The sequence below is a fragment of the Scheffersomyces coipomensis genome (genome assembly GCF_036884675.1).
Source record: "Scheffersomyces coipomensis strain NRRL Y-17651 chromosome Unknown DFJ63scaffold_2, whole genome shotgun sequence".
Lineage (NCBI taxonomy): Eukaryota > Fungi > Ascomycota > Pichiomycetes > Serinales > Debaryomycetaceae > Scheffersomyces > Scheffersomyces coipomensis.
In genome coordinates this window covers 445802-464368 of record NW_027042893.1, presented here as the reverse complement: position 1 = coordinate 464368, position 18567 = coordinate 445802, and the positions used below count along the sequence as shown (strand labels likewise).

General features: G+C 29.9%; 9 protein-coding genes and 2 non-coding genes across 11 annotated transcripts; 3 read left to right on the top strand and 8 right to left on the bottom strand. All coding sequences in view use genetic code 12, as the record gives it.

Annotated features, from left to right (window-relative positions):
* Nucleotides 1–72: 72 nt before the first annotated feature.
* DFJ63DRAFT_333672 (MARVEL domain-containing protein) lies at nucleotides 73–720 on the bottom strand (the record flags this gene model as incomplete). Its single annotated transcript, XM_064907891.1, has 1 exon — nucleotides 73–720. The coding sequence occupies one exon, from the start codon at nucleotides 718–720 to the stop codon at nucleotides 73–75; it is 648 nt and encodes a 215-aa protein (XP_064763385.1).
* Nucleotides 721–1152: 432 nt separating this feature from the next.
* On the bottom strand, nucleotides 1153–1223 carry DFJ63DRAFT_t34. Its single transcript has one exon. It is a non-coding gene; the product is annotated as a tRNA-Gly (tRNA).
* Nucleotides 1224–1234: 11 nt separating this feature from the next.
* Nucleotides 1235–1308, bottom strand: DFJ63DRAFT_t33. The gene has a single exon. It is a non-coding gene; the product is annotated as a tRNA-Val (tRNA).
* Nucleotides 1309–2082: 774 nt separating this feature from the next.
* On the top strand, nucleotides 2083–3207 carry DFJ63DRAFT_311376 (uncharacterized protein; the record flags this gene model as incomplete). The annotated part of the gene is made up of 1 exon (XM_064905744.1): nucleotides 2083–3207. The coding sequence occupies one exon, from the start codon at nucleotides 2083–2085 to the stop codon at nucleotides 3205–3207; it is 1125 nt and encodes a 374-aa protein (XP_064763384.1).
* Nucleotides 3208–3679: 472 nt separating this feature from the next.
* Nucleotides 3680–4009, bottom strand: DFJ63DRAFT_311375 (uncharacterized protein; the record flags this gene model as incomplete). The annotated part of the gene is made up of 1 exon (XM_064905743.1): nucleotides 3680–4009. One exon carries the CDS (start codon nucleotides 4007–4009, stop codon nucleotides 3680–3682), a length of 330 nt encoding a protein of 109 aa, XP_064763383.1.
* A 452-nt stretch (nucleotides 4010–4461) lies between these two features.
* Nucleotides 4462–8371, bottom strand: VAS1 (valine--tRNA ligase). Its single transcript, XM_064908979.1, has one exon. It carries the CDS (start codon nucleotides 8211–8213, stop codon nucleotides 4914–4916), a length of 3300 nt encoding a protein of 1099 aa, XP_064763382.1. The 5' UTR covers nucleotides 8214–8371; the 3' UTR covers nucleotides 4462–4913.
* DFJ63DRAFT_58811 (U4/U6-U5 snRNP complex subunit) lies at nucleotides 8371–10299 on the bottom strand. The gene has a single exon (XM_064908976.1). The coding sequence runs from the start codon at nucleotides 10194–10196 to the stop codon at nucleotides 8529–8531; it is 1668 nt and encodes a 555-aa protein (XP_064763381.1). The 5' UTR covers nucleotides 10197–10299; the 3' UTR covers nucleotides 8371–8528.
* On the top strand, nucleotides 10300–11244 carry DFJ63DRAFT_58838 (exosome non-catalytic core subunit). Its single transcript, XM_064908980.1, has one exon. The coding sequence runs from the start codon at nucleotides 10403–10405 to the stop codon at nucleotides 11129–11131; it is 729 nt and encodes a 242-aa protein (XP_064763380.1). The 5' UTR covers nucleotides 10300–10402; the 3' UTR covers nucleotides 11132–11244.
* A 112-nt stretch (nucleotides 11245–11356) lies between these two features.
* On the bottom strand, nucleotides 11357–13225 carry DBF2 (serine/threonine-protein kinase; the record flags this gene model as incomplete). Its single annotated transcript, XM_064904821.1, has 1 exon — nucleotides 11357–13225. The coding sequence occupies one exon, from the start codon at nucleotides 13223–13225 to the stop codon at nucleotides 11357–11359; it is 1869 nt and encodes a 622-aa protein (XP_064763379.1).
* Nucleotides 13226–15958: 2733 nt separating this feature from the next.
* Nucleotides 15959–17545, top strand: FRP3 (putative ammonium permease). Its single transcript, XM_064906823.1, has one exon. It carries the CDS (start codon nucleotides 16417–16419, stop codon nucleotides 17260–17262), a length of 846 nt encoding a protein of 281 aa, XP_064763378.1. The 5' UTR covers nucleotides 15959–16416; the 3' UTR covers nucleotides 17263–17545.
* PEX22 (Pex22p) lies at nucleotides 17546–18527 on the bottom strand. The gene has a single exon (XM_064906822.1). The coding sequence runs from the start codon at nucleotides 18457–18459 to the stop codon at nucleotides 17866–17868; it is 594 nt and encodes a 197-aa protein (XP_064763377.1). The 5' UTR covers nucleotides 18460–18527; the 3' UTR covers nucleotides 17546–17865.
* Nucleotides 18528–18567: the final 40 nt, after the last annotated feature.

Here is an 18567-nt window from a genome sequence, read left to right as displayed (position 1 = left end):
TTTAAGATTAGAAATATAGCAAAAGATTAGCCAGAGCATTGCAACGAAGGTAAGCAAGGGACCCAAAAGAATTTAAAGTATATCTACGTTTGTACTACCAATATCTTGATCGACATCTAAAGGCTTGACTTCATCTAAGACAGTTTGATCAGCTTCTTCTAAGGTTGGTTCAATATCTTTTCCAACTTCAGCTTCAGCATCAACAGATTCCTTAGGTTCGGTTTTAAGAAAGATTCCACCCCAGGTAAAATCATTTGATGGAAGATTGATAACTTCACGAACACTAGTAGATTGGACCAAAGGAATAACACTGAAAATAGCAGTTAAGATTAATGAAGTAGAAAACGTTAACCAAAGAATTAAAGTCATTGCAATCAATGCTTTACCTTCTTGACAGAAATCATAAGTTACACCATCAGCAGTACAAGATAAATCACCAAAGCTATTCGAGATTAAGGCAAAAGCAACTAACCAAAACACAAAGAAGATAAGTTCTAAAATATAAACCACGGTAAATGGAATCAAGTTTAATACATCTAAGATGGCAACTGGAATAAGATAAACAATACTAAACATGGCAATAATAAGAGTATAAATGATTCTACCCTTACTCAGATCAATTTGATGGATTATTGCACCAGAAAGACCTAAACTAATAACTGCAAATAAGAATTCAACCACACGAATTGCGGTACTAACGTAAGTGCTGATCGACGACATACTAACTTGATTGATTGATTCAATTGATTGATTGATTGATTGATTGATTGATTGATTGATTGATTGATTGATTGATTGATTAAGATGGATTGAATCAATATAATGAAGTAATTGATGAAGAAGAGATAAAGAAGTGATAGGTAATTTTTAAAAAAGGCAGCCAAAAATTGAAAAGGCAACCAAACTTATAAAAAAAAAGATCCCTAACATTTCCAAAATGGGTTTGGCTGTAAATTTTCCTATTTAGATCAAATTTCTACGCGCACTCAAAAAAAAAAGAATCTGAAGTCAAAATCTGCTAAGATTTGAAGTATTTACTACGACTAGTTTGATCAATTACAACCTCTTAAACATCAAAAAATGAAAATCTAATTAGTACATCTTGTAGATATACTAATTGAATATAAGTTAATGAAGTAAAAATTAAAAAAATGCGCAAACCAGGAATCGAACCAGGGGCCCAACGATGGCAACGTTGGATTTTACCACTAAACCATTTGCGCAGTAGGAAATATGATTTTGCCCAGGATCGAACTGGGGACGTTCTGCGTGTTAAGCAGATGCCATAACCAACTAGACCACAAAACCTATTTCTTGAATTTGTAAAATTGAAATGTCGGTGCTAAGGTGTCGATGTCCACCAAAATTATTTTAATAATTTTTGGCATTTTCAGGCAGATTTTGAAATGTTTAAAGTATTCAGGGAAACTTATAAGTCATTGTATTTATATTAATCTAATTTATTTAAGAATTTGTTAACAAAATTAGGTAATTTTATTGAGTTTTTAAATTTGAACAATTTTTGACAAAATGTTTTGCAATTTTTTTCATTTGAGAAGATTATTTACAACAAGTTTAGTAAAAAGATTTTTAAAGTCAAGATTAAATACCTTAGAATACCGTTAACAACCGTATGTTACAAGTTTATAAAGACTAAATCGGATATACTTTTCAAAAATTATGCCGTTTGACCTCATCGAATTATAATTCACGGCAACTTATTAACTGCAAACAGAAGAAGAAGAGGTGGCTGCTGGCAAAATAATCCCATTAGCCTCATAAAAAATAAACTCTCTCTCTCTCAGCGCAAAATAAATTTTTCTGTCTCATTAATAATCTTCGCGGTATCAAATAAATCTTTTTTTAGCCTAACTTCCCGCTAAAATTACATTCCAATTTAAAGTTAGGGACTGTGGCTTCAAACAAATTTAAGGCAAAATTAAAAAAAAAATTGAAAATAAAAATATCTGTTGATTTATTTAATCCAATGAAAATTTAGATAATCAAAGAGTATATATATAGAGGTTTATATTCACATTGTTTGTATTAAATTGAATGTATGTATGATAGTGTGAATTAAAAATGTCATTTCAAGAAATACCAATCATTGATTTAAAATCAGCTCTCGATCCTGAGACCAAACCTCAATTTTTAAAAGATTTAAGACATGCAATTATTAATGTGGGATTTTTATTATTAAAGAATTATGAAGTATTTGGACCTAATGAACAAGATTTCAAAGATATCAAACAAGAAACATTGGATTTCTTTGCGTTGCCAGATCAAGTTAAATTAGATATTGAAATGATTAAATCTCCTCATTTCTTAGGATATTCAAGACTTGCTAATGAAATTACTTCCAGTCATACTGATTGGAGAGAACAAATTGATTTAGCTACTGAATTACCAGGTCCATCTAAAAATGATCCAATTTATAAAAACATTGAAGGACCAAACTTATGGCCCGATGAAAAATATATCCCTAAATTCAAACCTACTATTTTAAATTATATTGCAAAGATGACTCATTTAAGTCAAGAATTCAGATATTTAGTATTAGAATCAATTGGATTGGATAAACATTCCTTAGATGTATATTTTAAACCTAATCAACAATGTAAAATGAAATTAGTGGCCTATCCGGATTTAAATGAATTAAATGGAAAACAATCAGTGGTATTAGATGATAAACCAACTACTCAACAACAAGGAGTAGGACCTCATTGTGATTCTGATATTTTAACCTTTATTTATCAAGTTACTCCTCATGAAAATTCCTTACAAGTTCAAAATTTCCAAGGGGATTGGATTTCAGTACCTAATATTCCTAATACATTAGTAGTTAATGCAGGTCAAACCTTAGAAGCTATAACTCAAGGAGTTTGTAAAGCTACAATTCATAAAGTTTTAATTCCTCAACCTGGAAGTGGAACCCGAATCTCAATTCCATTTTTTCAAACCATTGATCTTGATAGTCATAAAGATATAGTAGCTGATATTCCAGCTGAAATCATTAAATTGACACAAGAAAGAGATACGAACATTAAGAAATGGGGTCAAGATATTGGTTTCCAATATAAACCTGATATATCAAAACATCCAGTAGGATATGCTGTATTTAGAAATAGAATTAAATCTCATCAAGATGTTGCAAAAAGATGGTATCCTGAAATCTTGAAGCAAGTTTTACAAGAATATAAAGATTAAGTGGTATGTAGAGATGTATATAAGATGTGTATAGATAGGATATTATTAATATGGACTTGCTTAATAAACTGTGCCGTAAAATAAAGTTATCATAACCTACCGTATATGGTTAGGCGTGAAATTTCGAGATTAAAAAAGATGAACATTATCCGATCTGTGGGGGGACAAGAAAAAGAGAGAAAGCATCACCTGCATATAACGGATTGTTCGCTGATTTAAAAATGAACAAGGGAGAAAAGGGGACGGGGGCACATTTAGTGAAGAGAAGAGTTAGTGAGAAGAGGTGCAGATGGTGGCGGCTGTTGACACAAAAGATTTTAGGCGTAGGTCCCTAAATGAAATTGAAATTATCGTCACCAATTTTCAATTTAAACAACTACAATGATATCAATTGAGCTATAATAACAATACTAATATATATTTAAATATTAATAGACTAAATAGTTTTCATGTAAATCAATCACACAATCTCCTAATATTGGTTACCACCTTGAGAGTTACCAGAGTTACCAGAGTTACCTGAAGAAGAGTGGTTAGATTGGATATCCTTGTAAGTTTGTTCAGCATGATCAGTGAAAGATCCACCATCTTGTTTAGAGAAATCACCGTAGGCAATTTTAGCATCATCAGCTAATTGACCATAGTTAACGTTTGAACCGGAACCGGAACCTGAACCTGAAGAACCACCAGCTAATTTTTCACCTTCAGAGAGTAAACTACCTAAACCACCGGAACCACCTTGGGAACCACCTTGAGAAGCAGCTAATTGTTCACCTTCTTGGATAATATTGTTAAAATTCATTATGTATTAATTATGATATAAATTCGATACAATAGAAGAAAGAAGAATCAAAAGAAGAAATTAATTGAACTATTTTTTAAATATTGGACAATTTAATTGTCTTAAATACATCAAACTTCAGACCCACGTAAATTGTAATTCCATCCACCCATCCATCCACAATTCCCAAATAGTATTTATCCCCCTATAAAACTGTATCTATGTGTATAGTATTGTCCAATGGCAGTAGTGCATGGACTCAAAATATTATTATTATTTTATTATGCGGTTGTGAAATTTCTTTTTTTTCTGAATGAGGTGAAATTCTGCTACTTTTACCATTTTAGCTTATATTTTAATTTTATGTATATGTCGTCATTAACATTAACTTTAAATTTAATAACTAACTAAAAGTAAGTAAGGAGTAGGGGGTAGTTATTGGTCTTGGTAAAAAGTTTAATAATTAAATATAAAGGGCGATAAAGCATTAATGAATGAAATTCGTGAATGCAAAAGTAAAAGCGTGGCTAATCACCTATAAACTATAACTATAACTATTACAACTTTTGTTCAATCAATTCTGTCAATTGAACTTTAGCTGTCAAGTACATGTTGTCGACGAACGTTCGTCGTCTACCTGTTTTAGTTATGATACGTAATATCAAGTTGTACAAAATTAAAAATAATAATAATATAAACACAAACAATGTCATCTTCTTCAAAACATGAATCGAAACACTCCGTTATATGCAGTCCGTAAACGATGTCATGAAATTTTGTCCAAAAAGCATTGAAAATGCGACAAATGATTTTCGACAAACATTTTTCGACATAGTTTTTGCGACACATGGATTATTTTAATAATTTATCATTTATTTATTTACAAATATGGGTTCTAACAAAATCTAACAACTTACTACGATACTTAAAGTTTCAATTGTTCTAAAATAGAAATGGTCTTTTCATAACCTTCGATTTCAGCTGTTAATTTTTCTAATCTCTTAAAAGCAGCTTCTTTAGCTTCTACTTTAGTCTTATCAGTAAATTTACTAATTGATTCATTTTGTTTCTTTAAAAATTCATTAGCAGCTCCTAATTTTTTATCAACTTTACTAATTTCAGAATCAATATCAATTTGTCCCTTAATTAATAAATGAACAGTTAAATCTGGTCCAATGGCTTGTAATGCACAACCCTTTGGAATTTCTTCTTTAGTCTTCACAATATAAATCTTTTCCACTCCTTTAATTAATGATACAATAGAATCATGTTGATCAACAATAATATCATATAATTTTTCATTTGAAGTTTCAACATAAACTTGACCATTCTTTAAAATAATATATTGAGCTAATAATGATCTAGCACCTTTAGTGATTTCTAAAACAGATTCATAAGCTTCATATGATTTAATATCATCATATTCAGATTGATATTCAGGATATTTGGCAGTAACAATTGAAATAGTCTTTTTACTTTGTTTTTGTTCTTCATATCTTGGTAATCTTTGCCACATTTCTTCTGAAATAAATGGCATATATGGATGAATTAATCTTAAAGCATTATCAATACAAATATATAAAGTATCTTGAGCTGATTTCTTTTGTTCAGGAGTACCATCTTGAATTAATGATTTAGAATTTTCAATATAAACATCACATAATTCATACCAAAAGTTATAAATATGATTAGTTGATTCACCAAAATCACGTCTTTCTAAAGCAGAATTAGTATTCTTAGCAGCTTCATTTAATCTATGTAAAATCCATTTTTCAACTAATGATTCTTTACCTGATAATCCTTTATGAGTTGGTGGAACATAATCTTCACCTAATCTACCTAAAACGAATTTAGTAGCTTGATAAATCTTATTACCGAATTTTCTGTAACCTTCAACTCTCAAAATATCTAAATTAATATCTCTACCACCAGTACTATAAGCACAAAGAGCAAATCTTAAAGCATCAGTACCACATTCTGGAATACCATCTGGATATGATTGCTTTTGACCTTCTTCAGCTTTCTTCAATTCTTTTTGATCTAAATTACCCACTCTTAATTTATCATGTAAAGCTTGTAAAGAAATACCATTAATAACATCTAATGGATCAATAACATTACCTAATGATTTAGACATTTTACGACCTTGAGCATCACGAACTAAGGAATGACAGAAAACTTCCTTAAATGGGATTTTACCAGTTAATTTTAATGATAATAAAATCATTCTAGTAACCCAAAAGAATAAAATATCCCAACCAGTTTCTAACATTGATAATGGAGCAAATTTTTTATAATCAGGTGAATCAACATTTGGCCATCCTAAAGTGGCAATTGGCCATAAACCAGATGAAAACCAAGTATCTAAGACATCTTCATCTTGTTCTAAAGTGAATTTAACATCTTTGAATTGTTGTTTGGCTTTAGCTAAAGCTTCTTCTTCAGTTCTACCTGAGATCCAATAAGTATTATCTAATTTATCATTTTCTTCACCTTCAATATTAACGAAATAAACTGGACATCTATGACCCCACCATAATTGACGAGAAATACACCAATCTTGAATATTTTCTAAATAATAGAAAAATTCAGCTTCAGATGATTTAGGAGTAATAGTAACTTCACCACTTTTAACAGCAGCAATACCAGCTTTAGCCATTTCTTTTTGATTAACATACCATTGAGGTTTTAATAATGGTTCAATGACATCACCTGATCTTGAACAAGTTGGAATGGTCATTTCATTATCTTTAGATTCAACAAATAAATCTTTGGCTTTTAAAGCTTCAATAACTTTAGCTCTGGCATCAAATCTTTTAACACCAACCCATTCAGAACCACAGTTTTCATTTAATAACCCATCATCAGTGAAAATATTAATGAATTCTAAATTGTTTCTTTTACCAGTATCATAATCATTTTGATCATGAGCTGGAGTGATTTTAACTGCACCAGTACCGAATTCCATATCAACAGCTTCAGCATCAGTGATGATTGGTATTCTTCTATTGATGAATGGATGTATAACGTATTTACCATGTAAATGAGTATATCTTGGATCATTTGGATGAACGGCAATACCAGTATCACCAAACATAGTTTCAGGTCTGGTAGTAGCCACAGTTAATTTTTCATCAGAATTTTCAACTTGATAAGAAAATGAAGTAATAACCCCAAATTCAATTTTATTATCATAATTTGGAACTGATAATAAAGTTTTACCTGGGATAGTTTTATTATCAACTTCTAAATTAGAAATAGCAGTGTTTAATTTAACACACCAATTAACTAATCTATTAGCACGGTAAAGAGTACCATCTTCATGTAATTTAACGAAATTTTCCACAACAGCAGTACTATATTCTGGACTTAAAGTAAAAGCTTCTCTTGACCAATCATAAGAAGCTCCTAATCTTTTAACTTGACCACTAATTCTTTTATGATATTCATCTTTCCAATCCCAAACTTTTTCAATGAATTTTTCACGACCATAATCATGTCTAGTTTTCTTTTCATTACTCCAAATTTGTTTTTCAACAACAGATTGAGTTGCAATACCAGCATGATCGAAACCTGGAATGAAAAGAGTAGTCTTACCTTTCATTCTATTGTATCTAATTAAAGTATCTTGAATAGAAACAGTTAAAGCATGTCCAATATGTAAAGCACCAGTAACATTTGGTGGAGGAGCAGGAATAGTGAAAGCACCTTCTGGTTTTATTTCTCCTGATTCAGTGAATTCAGGTTCAAATAAACCTTGTTTATTCCACCATTCATACCATGAACTTTCAACATTCTTTGGATTATAAGCAGCAAGAGATGGATCATCTAATGACACTAAGATCTTCTTTTCACCAGGAACGGTTTTATCAATGAATTCAGGAATTGGTTCAGCTTGTTTCTTTTCCTTCTTTGGTTTCTTTGATTCATCACCATTTGATTTTGGAGCAGTAGCTTGTTTAGCTTTCTTAGCTTCAAACTTGGCTAATTTTTCAGCCTTCTTACGTTCTCTTTCTAATTCCTTAGCGGATTTTTCCTTAATTGGAGTTTCTTCATTAGTTGGAGTTGGGGTTGCAATTGAACTTGCAGTAGTACTTGTTTCTTCACTCATGTTGATAAACTTTGAAGAATATGCTCGTTTCCAATCGATAATAGATGACCTTCTCGTGAACTGATGAACGGTATTGATTACTATTCTTCTCCCGATAAGTCTATGTATTAGCATACACTGTATTTATACCTAGTCAAATCACAATCTATCAATTGTTCTAAACGCTGTTTAAATTTTTTTGGTTTCCAATGCGTTGTTGAAAAAAAAAAAAATTGTTAGTCATTTTTGTGTACTATAAAATATCTTGTGACTCAATTGAAACTGAACTGATTATATTGACAAGATTAGAGTTTTTGATAGGGGGTAGATGGAACCATACGGTTGAATGGGTTGATATTCATGATATCTACAAACAAATGTGTATATGCCCTGTAAATTTTGTATTATTATTTATGCTATTTATTCCTTAGGAATGAGTCATGTACAAAGTTAATCTGTTCTCTTCCTTTTTAACCCATTTGAACTATCGTCATCTTTATGATTCGTAATTCCTCCAAACCAAGTAGAAGTACTTGAAGTGGATCCATTGTTACTGGATGTAGTAGTAGTCCCATTACTTGCTGGAGACGTCTTATTGGCGGGATTCGATAAGATTATACTATCGAAATCTTCATCAAATATACTATGACTCTTTTGAATACCAGGTAATTTATTCAGTTGTTGTAATCTCACAGTCATAGCTTTAGACATCTTTGCATTGGTATTAGTATTAACTTTGATAGCACCAACTCTTCCTCCATCACTCCCATTTGAACGACGACTCATACCTAATCCAATCTCTTCACCATAACCATCGACAATTGATTCTTCTTGTTTACCAAATTCCATTTTATTCTGAGCTTTTCTTAATTCAGACATTTGAAATCTTTCCTTCATCTTTCTAAATCTTTTCCCACCTCTCTTTTTCGATTTTTGTTCAGTAGGTAATGGTAAGGCTTTATCAGGTTGATTTTGAGGTGGTTCTAATAATTTCTCAATCTTTTGATCAATCTCTTGACGATATTTATCTCCAAATTCACCATTTGGATTCGATCGTGATAAATCTATCCGAGCTGCTAATATGATTTTCCCACTCACAATTCTCATTACTGATCGTTGAATATCTTCAGGTAAATATTTAACTAACTCTGAATGATATAAATATCCAGTCTGTCGTATATTCTTTGATTTAGTTTTAGTTTGTGATGATAAATCCCGGACCCCAATAGAAGGTAAATTACATGCTTGAGTTAAAGCCAATTGTTTTAACGAACCGGTTGCAATTAAAAGTTGAGATGTAGTGATGGACCCGATAATAGCGGTGATATTAGGAGCTATCTTTGAAAGTTTTTGAGATATGAAAGTTGATAATTGATGTAATAAATCATCTAATTCCAATACTAATAAACAACAACTTAAAATTTTATCTAAATCTTGATTATTCAATTCAAATTGAGATTTAACTTGTTGTAAAGCTGCCATGATTATAATCAATACTTTTTCATTGGTGATGAATTTCTTTAATTCAGCTTCATATTGTTTAATATTAGTTAAATCTTGTTTTATAATACAAATGATCTTGGTATAATCGATAGGATTTATAATTAAACTTTCTAATTCGGGGAACACAACTTTATATTGTAATTTAATTAAAGCATAGAAGGTTGATATTTCTTGATTTATAATCGTGGATAATTCATTGATCATAAGAATGAATTTATATTCATTCGATTGGGGTTCATTGTTATCATTATCATTCTGTAACGAATTGATCAATTCCCAATAATCTTCATCTTCTTCCTTTTCAAAGGAATATTCCGTAATTTTAGCTTTGATATCAGGTATTAAAGGTAATATTTTGGAAAACTTAGTTAAATCGGAAAGTTCTTCGATATTAGATTGATTTAGTATGGTTTGATAGGAGTTATGCAAAGTATGGTTTCGTATTATATCATCTAACTTTTGTTCAAATGTAAGATCAGTAGTAGGTTGAACATCAGTATCTTGTGGTAGTTCTTCTTGTTCCTGATTCAGTGGTTCAATTTCAATTTCATCATTTGATTCATTTTCATCATCACTACCGAAATCATTTAACAAATCCTGTTCATAGTCCTCCATCTTTCTCTGAACTAAATTGTAGCTGTTTTTCGTGGTTGTTGATGTTGCTTATACCTTTTGATTTTTAATTTGCATTTTTCAATTTCTTCTGGCAAAAAAAAAAAAGACATCGCAATCTGTTTGAAAAAAATCTATCAAACTATAAAATCCATACCGTTATTATTGATACAACCAACGCATATAATCCAACACATACTAGTTCCACGATGTCATTCACAGTCAAGACATCGCTACTTGAGAACTCAGACGGTTCAGCACAGTTAATAACGGGAGATATCAAATTAATAGCGTCAGTATCTGGACCCATCGAACCTAAACCAAGACAAGAATTACCTAATGTTGCAAGTTTAGAAATTGTAATTCGACCAGCAGTAGGATTAAGTGGGACCAGAGAGAAAGCTTTAGAAGATAAATTAAGATCTCTCTTACAAGCCGTCATAGTGAGATATAAATATCCTCGACAATTAATTCAAGTTGTGATTCAATTTTTATCAACTCCTTTGACGAAATATCAAGGTGGAGCTTATTCCAATCATAAAGATGAAGTTGAATATAGTAATATTGAATTGAATGCCGCTATAAATGGGTGTTATTTCGCCTTGGTGGATGCTGGTATCGCATTATATAGTTCATTTGCATCAGTATGTATCAGTTTAACTGAAGATCATCAAACTATAGATGAAGAACCCGAATATATCATCGATCCAAATTTAAAACAATTACATAAAAGTGATAGTCATCATGTGATATGTTTCAATATTGAAGATAAGAAAGCTAATAAGATCCTTTTGCTTGAAAGTTTAGGAGATTTCACTGAAGAACAATTGTTTACCGTCATAAGTAAAGCGGTTACCCAATGTGAATTGATTCATAATGATTATCAAAGAAAATATATTACAGAAAAGATTGATAATGATTACGTTTGGAAAGCTTAGCTTAGAATGATAGAATAATCTCATGCATAGATATATATGTATTGTTGTATAATAGTAAAGAATAAATAACATAGAAATATAATAAGAATGTATAATAAAAAATAGCTAAAAATTAATAGAACGATGAATGCCTATCCCACCAAACCAGATAAAATAAAATAATGATAATATAAATAATAATAATAATAATATAATTGAAGAAATGCCAAAAGAAAGTGAATGATCCTAATATAAAGTTGCTAAAGGATCTAATCTGTTACTTCTACCTATACCACCATTATTATTAAGATTATTACTACTATTCATATTTAATAAATTAATTTCACCATTGGCAAATTTATTATTTGGATTTGATTTATGTTTAAATGTAAAACCAATGAAATTATGTTGTAATTGAGATGATCTTTTCTTTGATGCAGCTGATGATGATTTATCTAATAACAGTTCATTATGTTCTTGTCTGGCAAATACATCTTTATATTTCATCATCATTTCTTCATCTTCAAAATCATCAAAGTATCCTGCATCCTCTTCATTATCTAATTGAGGAGTGAATGGAGGTGTCTTTTCTCTTAAATTATTCCAATCATTTATATCATTAAAATAACCCATTGATTGAACTTGTTTAAAAGTTTGTAAACGATCTTGAGGATCAGCAATTAATTTAACAATTAATTGCCAAGTTCTATCACTGAAAACAAATCTACCATCTTTAGTTTGAGGTCTTCTTAAAGAAGTTTTCCAATTCTTTAAATTATAATAAGTTTCATCTTGTTTTGAACCTGAAAATGGAGGATAACCACATAAACTTTCAAATAACATACATCCCAATGACCAATAATCAATGGTAAAATTATAATTTTTACCTTGTAAAACATCTAATGCCATATAATCTGGGGAACCAACAATTGAATTTGCAAAATTCTTATTATAATAATTTTGACTTTGTTTAAAGATTTTTTGTCTTTCAGTCATTAATTTTGATGGAATTTTATAATTTTCTGATGTTAAATCTTGTAAATTATTTAATTTAATTCTCATACTTTCAATTCTTTCATTTGAAATTGATCCAGCTGCTAATCCAAAATCAGTTAATTTAATATGACCTTTAGAATCAATAAGGAAATTTTCTGGTTTTAAATCTCGATGAATATATCCTAATTCATGTAATGAATTAACCGCTAAAAACATTTCTGTTATATAAAATCTAGCATGAGGTGGAATTAAATAACCAGTATTATTTAAAAGAGTTCTAAAATCTCCACCGGGAACAAATTCCATAGCTAAATAAACTTTTTCAGGATCTTGAAATGCATATAATAATTTAACTAACCATTCAGATCTTGTATTAGTTAAAATATCTCTTTCAGTTAAAACATGTCTTGTTTCATCTAATTTAACTAATAAATTTTTATTTAAAATTTTTAAAGCACAAATTTCTCTAGTATCTTTCTTTCTGGCTAAAAATACTTGACCATAACCACCTTGACCAACTTGAGTTATCATTTCAAAATCTTTATGTTTTGGTTTTAATCTTCTTTTCCTTAATAAAGATCTTTCACGGCCAATATAATTTTTCCATTCTAACTGTTGTCTTTGATTATTCATAGTTGAATCAGTTAATAATTTATGTTCAACTAATTTACTTCTTTCTCTTCTACTTATAACATAATCAAACATATCACAATAATAATCAAGAAAATATAATTGCGCAACTGAAGCTAATCTTTTAGTTTTAGGATCATTAGCCTTTTTATGAAATTCTTCAGGAGTTAATTTATATCTTTGAATTTGATTTAAACGTTGAGGAGACCCATTTGATCTGGTTGGAGTTTGAGGTTGTAATTGACTAATATTTTGATATAATTGATATTGTTGTTTATTAGGTGAAGTTGGAGTTTGATGTAAGATTGATTTAGTTGGTGAACTATAAGGAGTGATGTTTTCCTTATTGATGAAGTTGGTTGATTTGAAAGAAGTATCGATATCCATTTGATTTGAAGTGATTGAGATATTCTCCATTGATTGAGAAATATCAGCCATACTATCTTTCATGGCTGAATGTTTAGGAGATCTATTAAAGAAATTTGTCATGATTTATAAGTTCTATGAAGGAAGGATGAATGGATGTAAGGAATGATAGAACGGTATCGGCGGCGGGATGCAAGTTGATGTGATGTGGTTCTAGTAGTAGGAAAGGAGATCTAGTAAACAAGAACAAGTATTAGATCAGGGGAAAAGACAAGGTTTGTTGATTCTGATTTTGATCTTGTCGTCGCTGTAGTTGTCGTCGTCACTATTGATGATGGTGATGATGAAGGAAGTGTTGATGGATGAACAGTCAAATTTCCAGGACAAGGGAAGGAAGTGAAGGATTTGATGATATCAAATATGATTGTCATTTCATTTCATTTCAGGTCAATTTGCATTTGTGAACAGAGAATTTTATTTTGTTGACATTTGTTCCCGATTGGGTAATGGCTAACATAAATAAATTTACATTCTTTAATGAAGAACTTAACATAATGAAATGTAAGTGAATAAACCTTATGAAGGTGAGATGACGTCCACACATGGGTGAAATTATTCAATATGGGAATAATTGAATTTGCATTGATAAATAACGTTAGTTAATTTGCGGCTGATTCATATACATAATAAATTAAATTGGTTGCGCTATAGTTAACGCGTCCATAATAAAAAATTGCAGCAATATTTAGAGACTAAATAAACTATGTTAAAGTAGGGTATAATGTTGTATTTTGTAAGCAGGCTATCATATTATCTAGTATGCAGTAATTGTGAATTAGCTGATGTAAGGGAATCATTAAGTAATAATGATAATATATTGGTTTTGAAAAGACAGTAGTGAATCTAGGATGAATCATGAGTCCATCATGCAGTCATAATCATTATAAGCTAATAGAGTAAGCGCCATTAAAGATACAGATAGAAGAAAATGATCAACTAAAGTACAAATATGATACAATTTGATGGAATGGAAAAGTCAATGAAGAACTCCGGGATATGATGAAAATATCATCAAAAATAGCACAAAACATCATCATCATCTTCTTCTTCAACATATTAATTTTAAAAGAAAACATTACTTCAAGTGACAGAATTCTATTATAACCTAAAATTGTGAGGTTAAAAATGAGTTGAGACGAGTTGAATAAAAGTTCAATAAAGGCTTATGATTAAAGGGATAATACTGTCTTTATCTAAGCCCATAGTTATACACTAATTAAAATTACATTCTTGATAATGATAAAGTACTGTACCAGATATCATCTTAATTTTAGTCATGTAGGTGACCAACCTAGATTAATCCCAATTCAATCCAATTATAACTGACTGATAGTTAAACATCAATTGTATAATTAATTATCATACCATATCGTATCATAAAATTAATGAAAATTCTTTTGATCATCATATATTTGTGGGGCTAAATAAAAAAAAAAGTGTCTGACAATTTAAAAATGTCTGATTGAATAAAGATTATTTTTTAATGTGGATGTGTGGGAAAAAAAGGTGGGGGTCAAAATAAAAAAAGGAAGTTAAATATTTTTGGGACACATATAATAATGCTGTTTGATAGATTTGTATTTGGTGTGGATTTATTTCTTGCTTTCCCACCCCCTCCACCTCCCAACCCCACAAAATATTTATCTATCGATATAGAAAAACTTCCTTTCAACCATCTTTGGCTTAGTTAACTTTTTTGTTGATAGTATGATATGCTTATAATGACTTATTCTCCGTGTGTGACCGTTTTGTTTTCTTCTTCTTTTTTTGATAACATGATCCATTTGAGCCTATAGTAACGGTTCTGCTAACTGAGCCTTAACCCGCTCAATCCTCCCTACTGTTAACAATGTATGTAGGCTGATTGGGTTTAAGCAATCATTTGTTATATTGTTCAACTCGACTTTTTTTTATACTAAGCATTATCGGTTTAGTTTATACAGATTGGCTTGACTTGAGTTAAATTAAGTTGATTTCGGGGGTGTAGGAAAATGAAATTAAATTAAATTATCAAAAATTTTCGTTTGTCTCGGAGTCGGACTTTCTGGAACATGTATAAAAGAATAAAAAGGAAACTTTTGGTGCAGAAAGCATAATAATGTCTGGACAGAAGCAGTTTTTTTTTTTTTGGAATTTTACGGATTTTAAAAATTAGCCAGTACACGATCAACAGAATTTTACTATTAAAAAAATAACAATTTTTCTTTTCTATCTTCAATTTCCGTTAAAAAAATAAAATAAGTTCGTTTTCCATTTTTTGTCTTGGTGTTAAAAATTAAATTAAATTAGTTACATATTACATAATATAGTATATACTTTCATACAACCTAACAGCATAAAACAGCAAGGTTGGTGATGGGAAGGAAAGCAGATGTAACGTATGATATTCAAAACCTAGTCCAGTTGTACTGGAACGAACTAGCCTATCGGACCACTACCAGGGCTCAGAGATTGCCGTCACCAAACGATTTTCTCATACATGTATTTTTTTTTTTTTTAGTGTTACCATGTATTCTCGGAATACCTTAAAAAAAAGTGTTATGATTGGCTTTATTTTTCTTAAACTAATAGTATAATATTGCAAGTACTATTCTGGTCAATCTCCGTGATAAAAGAAAAGAAATTAAACCGACTTAACTAATAGTAGGTAGGTAGAGGGGTAGAGGGGGTAGCACTGTATAAGTCTAATAGTAAAAGAATCTCTACTGTAGTGGTAATATCTGATAATACATTTAAGAAAAAAATGGGGTAACAAAAGAAAAGAAGACAAAAAAAAGACAAAATCGGTGTTTAATCAGACAGACAAAAACTTTGAATTTTTGTCTTGTTTTATTTTTATTTATTTTTATTATTATTTTTTTTTTTTTTTGGTTTAAAAAATGCTTAATTTTTAAATTCATCTTTTGTTGACCTCAATTTGAATTTGGTTATAAAAATCATCTAAAATCCTTTTCATAAATTATCCAGTTTTTATAAATAGGTTTTTCTTTTTCTTTTTGATTTTTTTGGTTCTCTATCATTCATTATTTTAAAAAGGTTTAATAAGAAATTTATATCTATCAAACATCTTTCTTTTCCTGAATTGTACCCTTTGACTTTATATATTGACTATATAATCTTGTGTGTGCAACTTCTTCCTTCCTCATCGTCTTTTTTTGCCTTGTACTTTTGTTCATTTTTTTTTCCCACCTCAGTGAGAGAGATAACTTTATTTATTTTTAACATCCCCATATAATTATTAATAACTATCTACAATGTCTTCCGATTTAGAAAATCAAGTTCCTCAAGATCATACTTTAATCATCGAAGATGCTGCTAATGCTTCATCATCTGTTCCTTATGATCCAAATCATCCTGAACATCCCGTTACAAAAGTTGTAACTGAAGGTGATTATGTTACTTTTGGTAATGAAAAATATTTAAGATCAGAATTAGTTGAAGCTTTTGGTGGTTCTTTAAATCCAGGTTTATCTCCAGCTCCAAAACATAATTTAGCTAATCCAGGTCCTTTAGGTTTAAGTGCTTTTGCTTTAACTACTTTTGTTTTATCTTTGATTAATTGTGAAGCCAGAGGTGTCACTATTCCAAACATTGTCGTTGGTTTAGCTTATTTCTATGGTGGTGCTGCTCAATTAGTAGCTGGTATGTTTGAAATCGCCGTGGGTAACACCTTTGGTGGTGTTGCTTTATCATCCTATGGTGGTTTTTGGGGTTCATGGGCTGCCATTTATACTCCATCCTTTGGAATTATTGAAGCTTATGCTGGTGATACTGGAAAACAATTGGAATATGCCGTTGGACTTTATTGTGTTGCTTGGTTTATCTTTACCTTTTTCCTTTGTCTTATGACTCTTAAATCCACGGTTGCATTCTTCAGTATTTTCTTTTTCCTTTCCATTACATTTTTATTATTAGCCATAACTAATTTTAATGGATCTGTGGCTGTTCAAAAAGCGGCTGGTGTATTTGGTATCATTACTGCTTTCTGTGCTTGGTATAATGCTTATGCTGGTATTGCCAATGAACAAAATAGTTATATCACTGTTAAAGCTATTCATTTACCAGATTTCCAAGATAAAAACAGACACAACAGAAAATAAGTTTAAAATTGTCAATATGATTTTCATTTTCTTTTAAGTTGTAGATTATAAGAAGGATCCCTCACCCTGATTGTATCTATGAATTATTTGAAAATGATGTTTTATTCGAGTTTTTTTAACTTCTTATGATGAATAATAATTTTTTTTATATAACCTTTTTCCTTTAATGATGATCCCCCCCTCCCTCCTCCTTTTTTTATAGTCAAGTCCCTTTTTTTTTATATTTTCCTCCTTTTTATATTTATTAAGATAGTAATGGTTTCAAAAAATTATGTTTTAAAAGCATTTGTAGCTACTCGTAAAATGAAAGGAAAGGAAAGGTAAGTTCAGACCTAAAATCTATGCACTTACGTTGTTCTATTTTTTCTTTGGAATTGATAATTATTTTTATTATAATGTACTACTTATCTATATAAACCATTGGGTTACAATTACTCATAACTTATAGTTCAGGACTTTCTTTTACATCTCTCTTCCTATTATAAATTCCATTCATTAAATTCATTAGGTTGTTTTCGTAATAATCTTTTTCTAATATACAAAAAATCATCATTATCATCATAAATCATGTAAAAGGACCATATTTATAACTTAACTTTCCTGTTATATAAATAATCGACTAATTTTTAAATAAACATCATCACTATTTTGATCTAAATTAACAATAGTTTTAATGAAATTATTTAAATCTTTCAGTAAATTCAAATATGATAACCCTAAATCATCACTACAAATTAATAATAAATCAGGTTTTAAATTCTTAAGCATTTGAACGTATCCATTAATATTACTGCATTTTAATAATTTGAAATTATTAGAGGTCTTGACTTTCAAATTATAATTTAAATCATCTTCAGAAAGATTAGGTGGTAAGATGAATATAATATTTTCACCTCCTTTTATTAAAATATCATCCAAGGGTAATTTTGAATTTAAAATTGATGATGAAAGAGTTAATGCTATTGATTTATTAAGGTATGCTTTCAGGATTTGAAATGGTGTTTGAGTGGATTGCGAAAATGATTTCTTCTCTTTACCTTCTTCTACCTTCTCCTCACCATCTTCTATGTTGGTTGTAGTGGTATCACTTGATGTATAACTTTGATATAATTTATATGATAATGTAACGATTGAAGTGGCAATAAGAGCCGTTATCCATAATTGAGGATTTTTACTTGCTTTCTTAATGGGGGACATATCTGTTACTTAACTAAACTCTTCAATTTATAGGTTTTGTTTATAAAGAAGATTGGATATATATATATATATCGATATATAAATTTAGAACTTTAATGATTTTAAAAA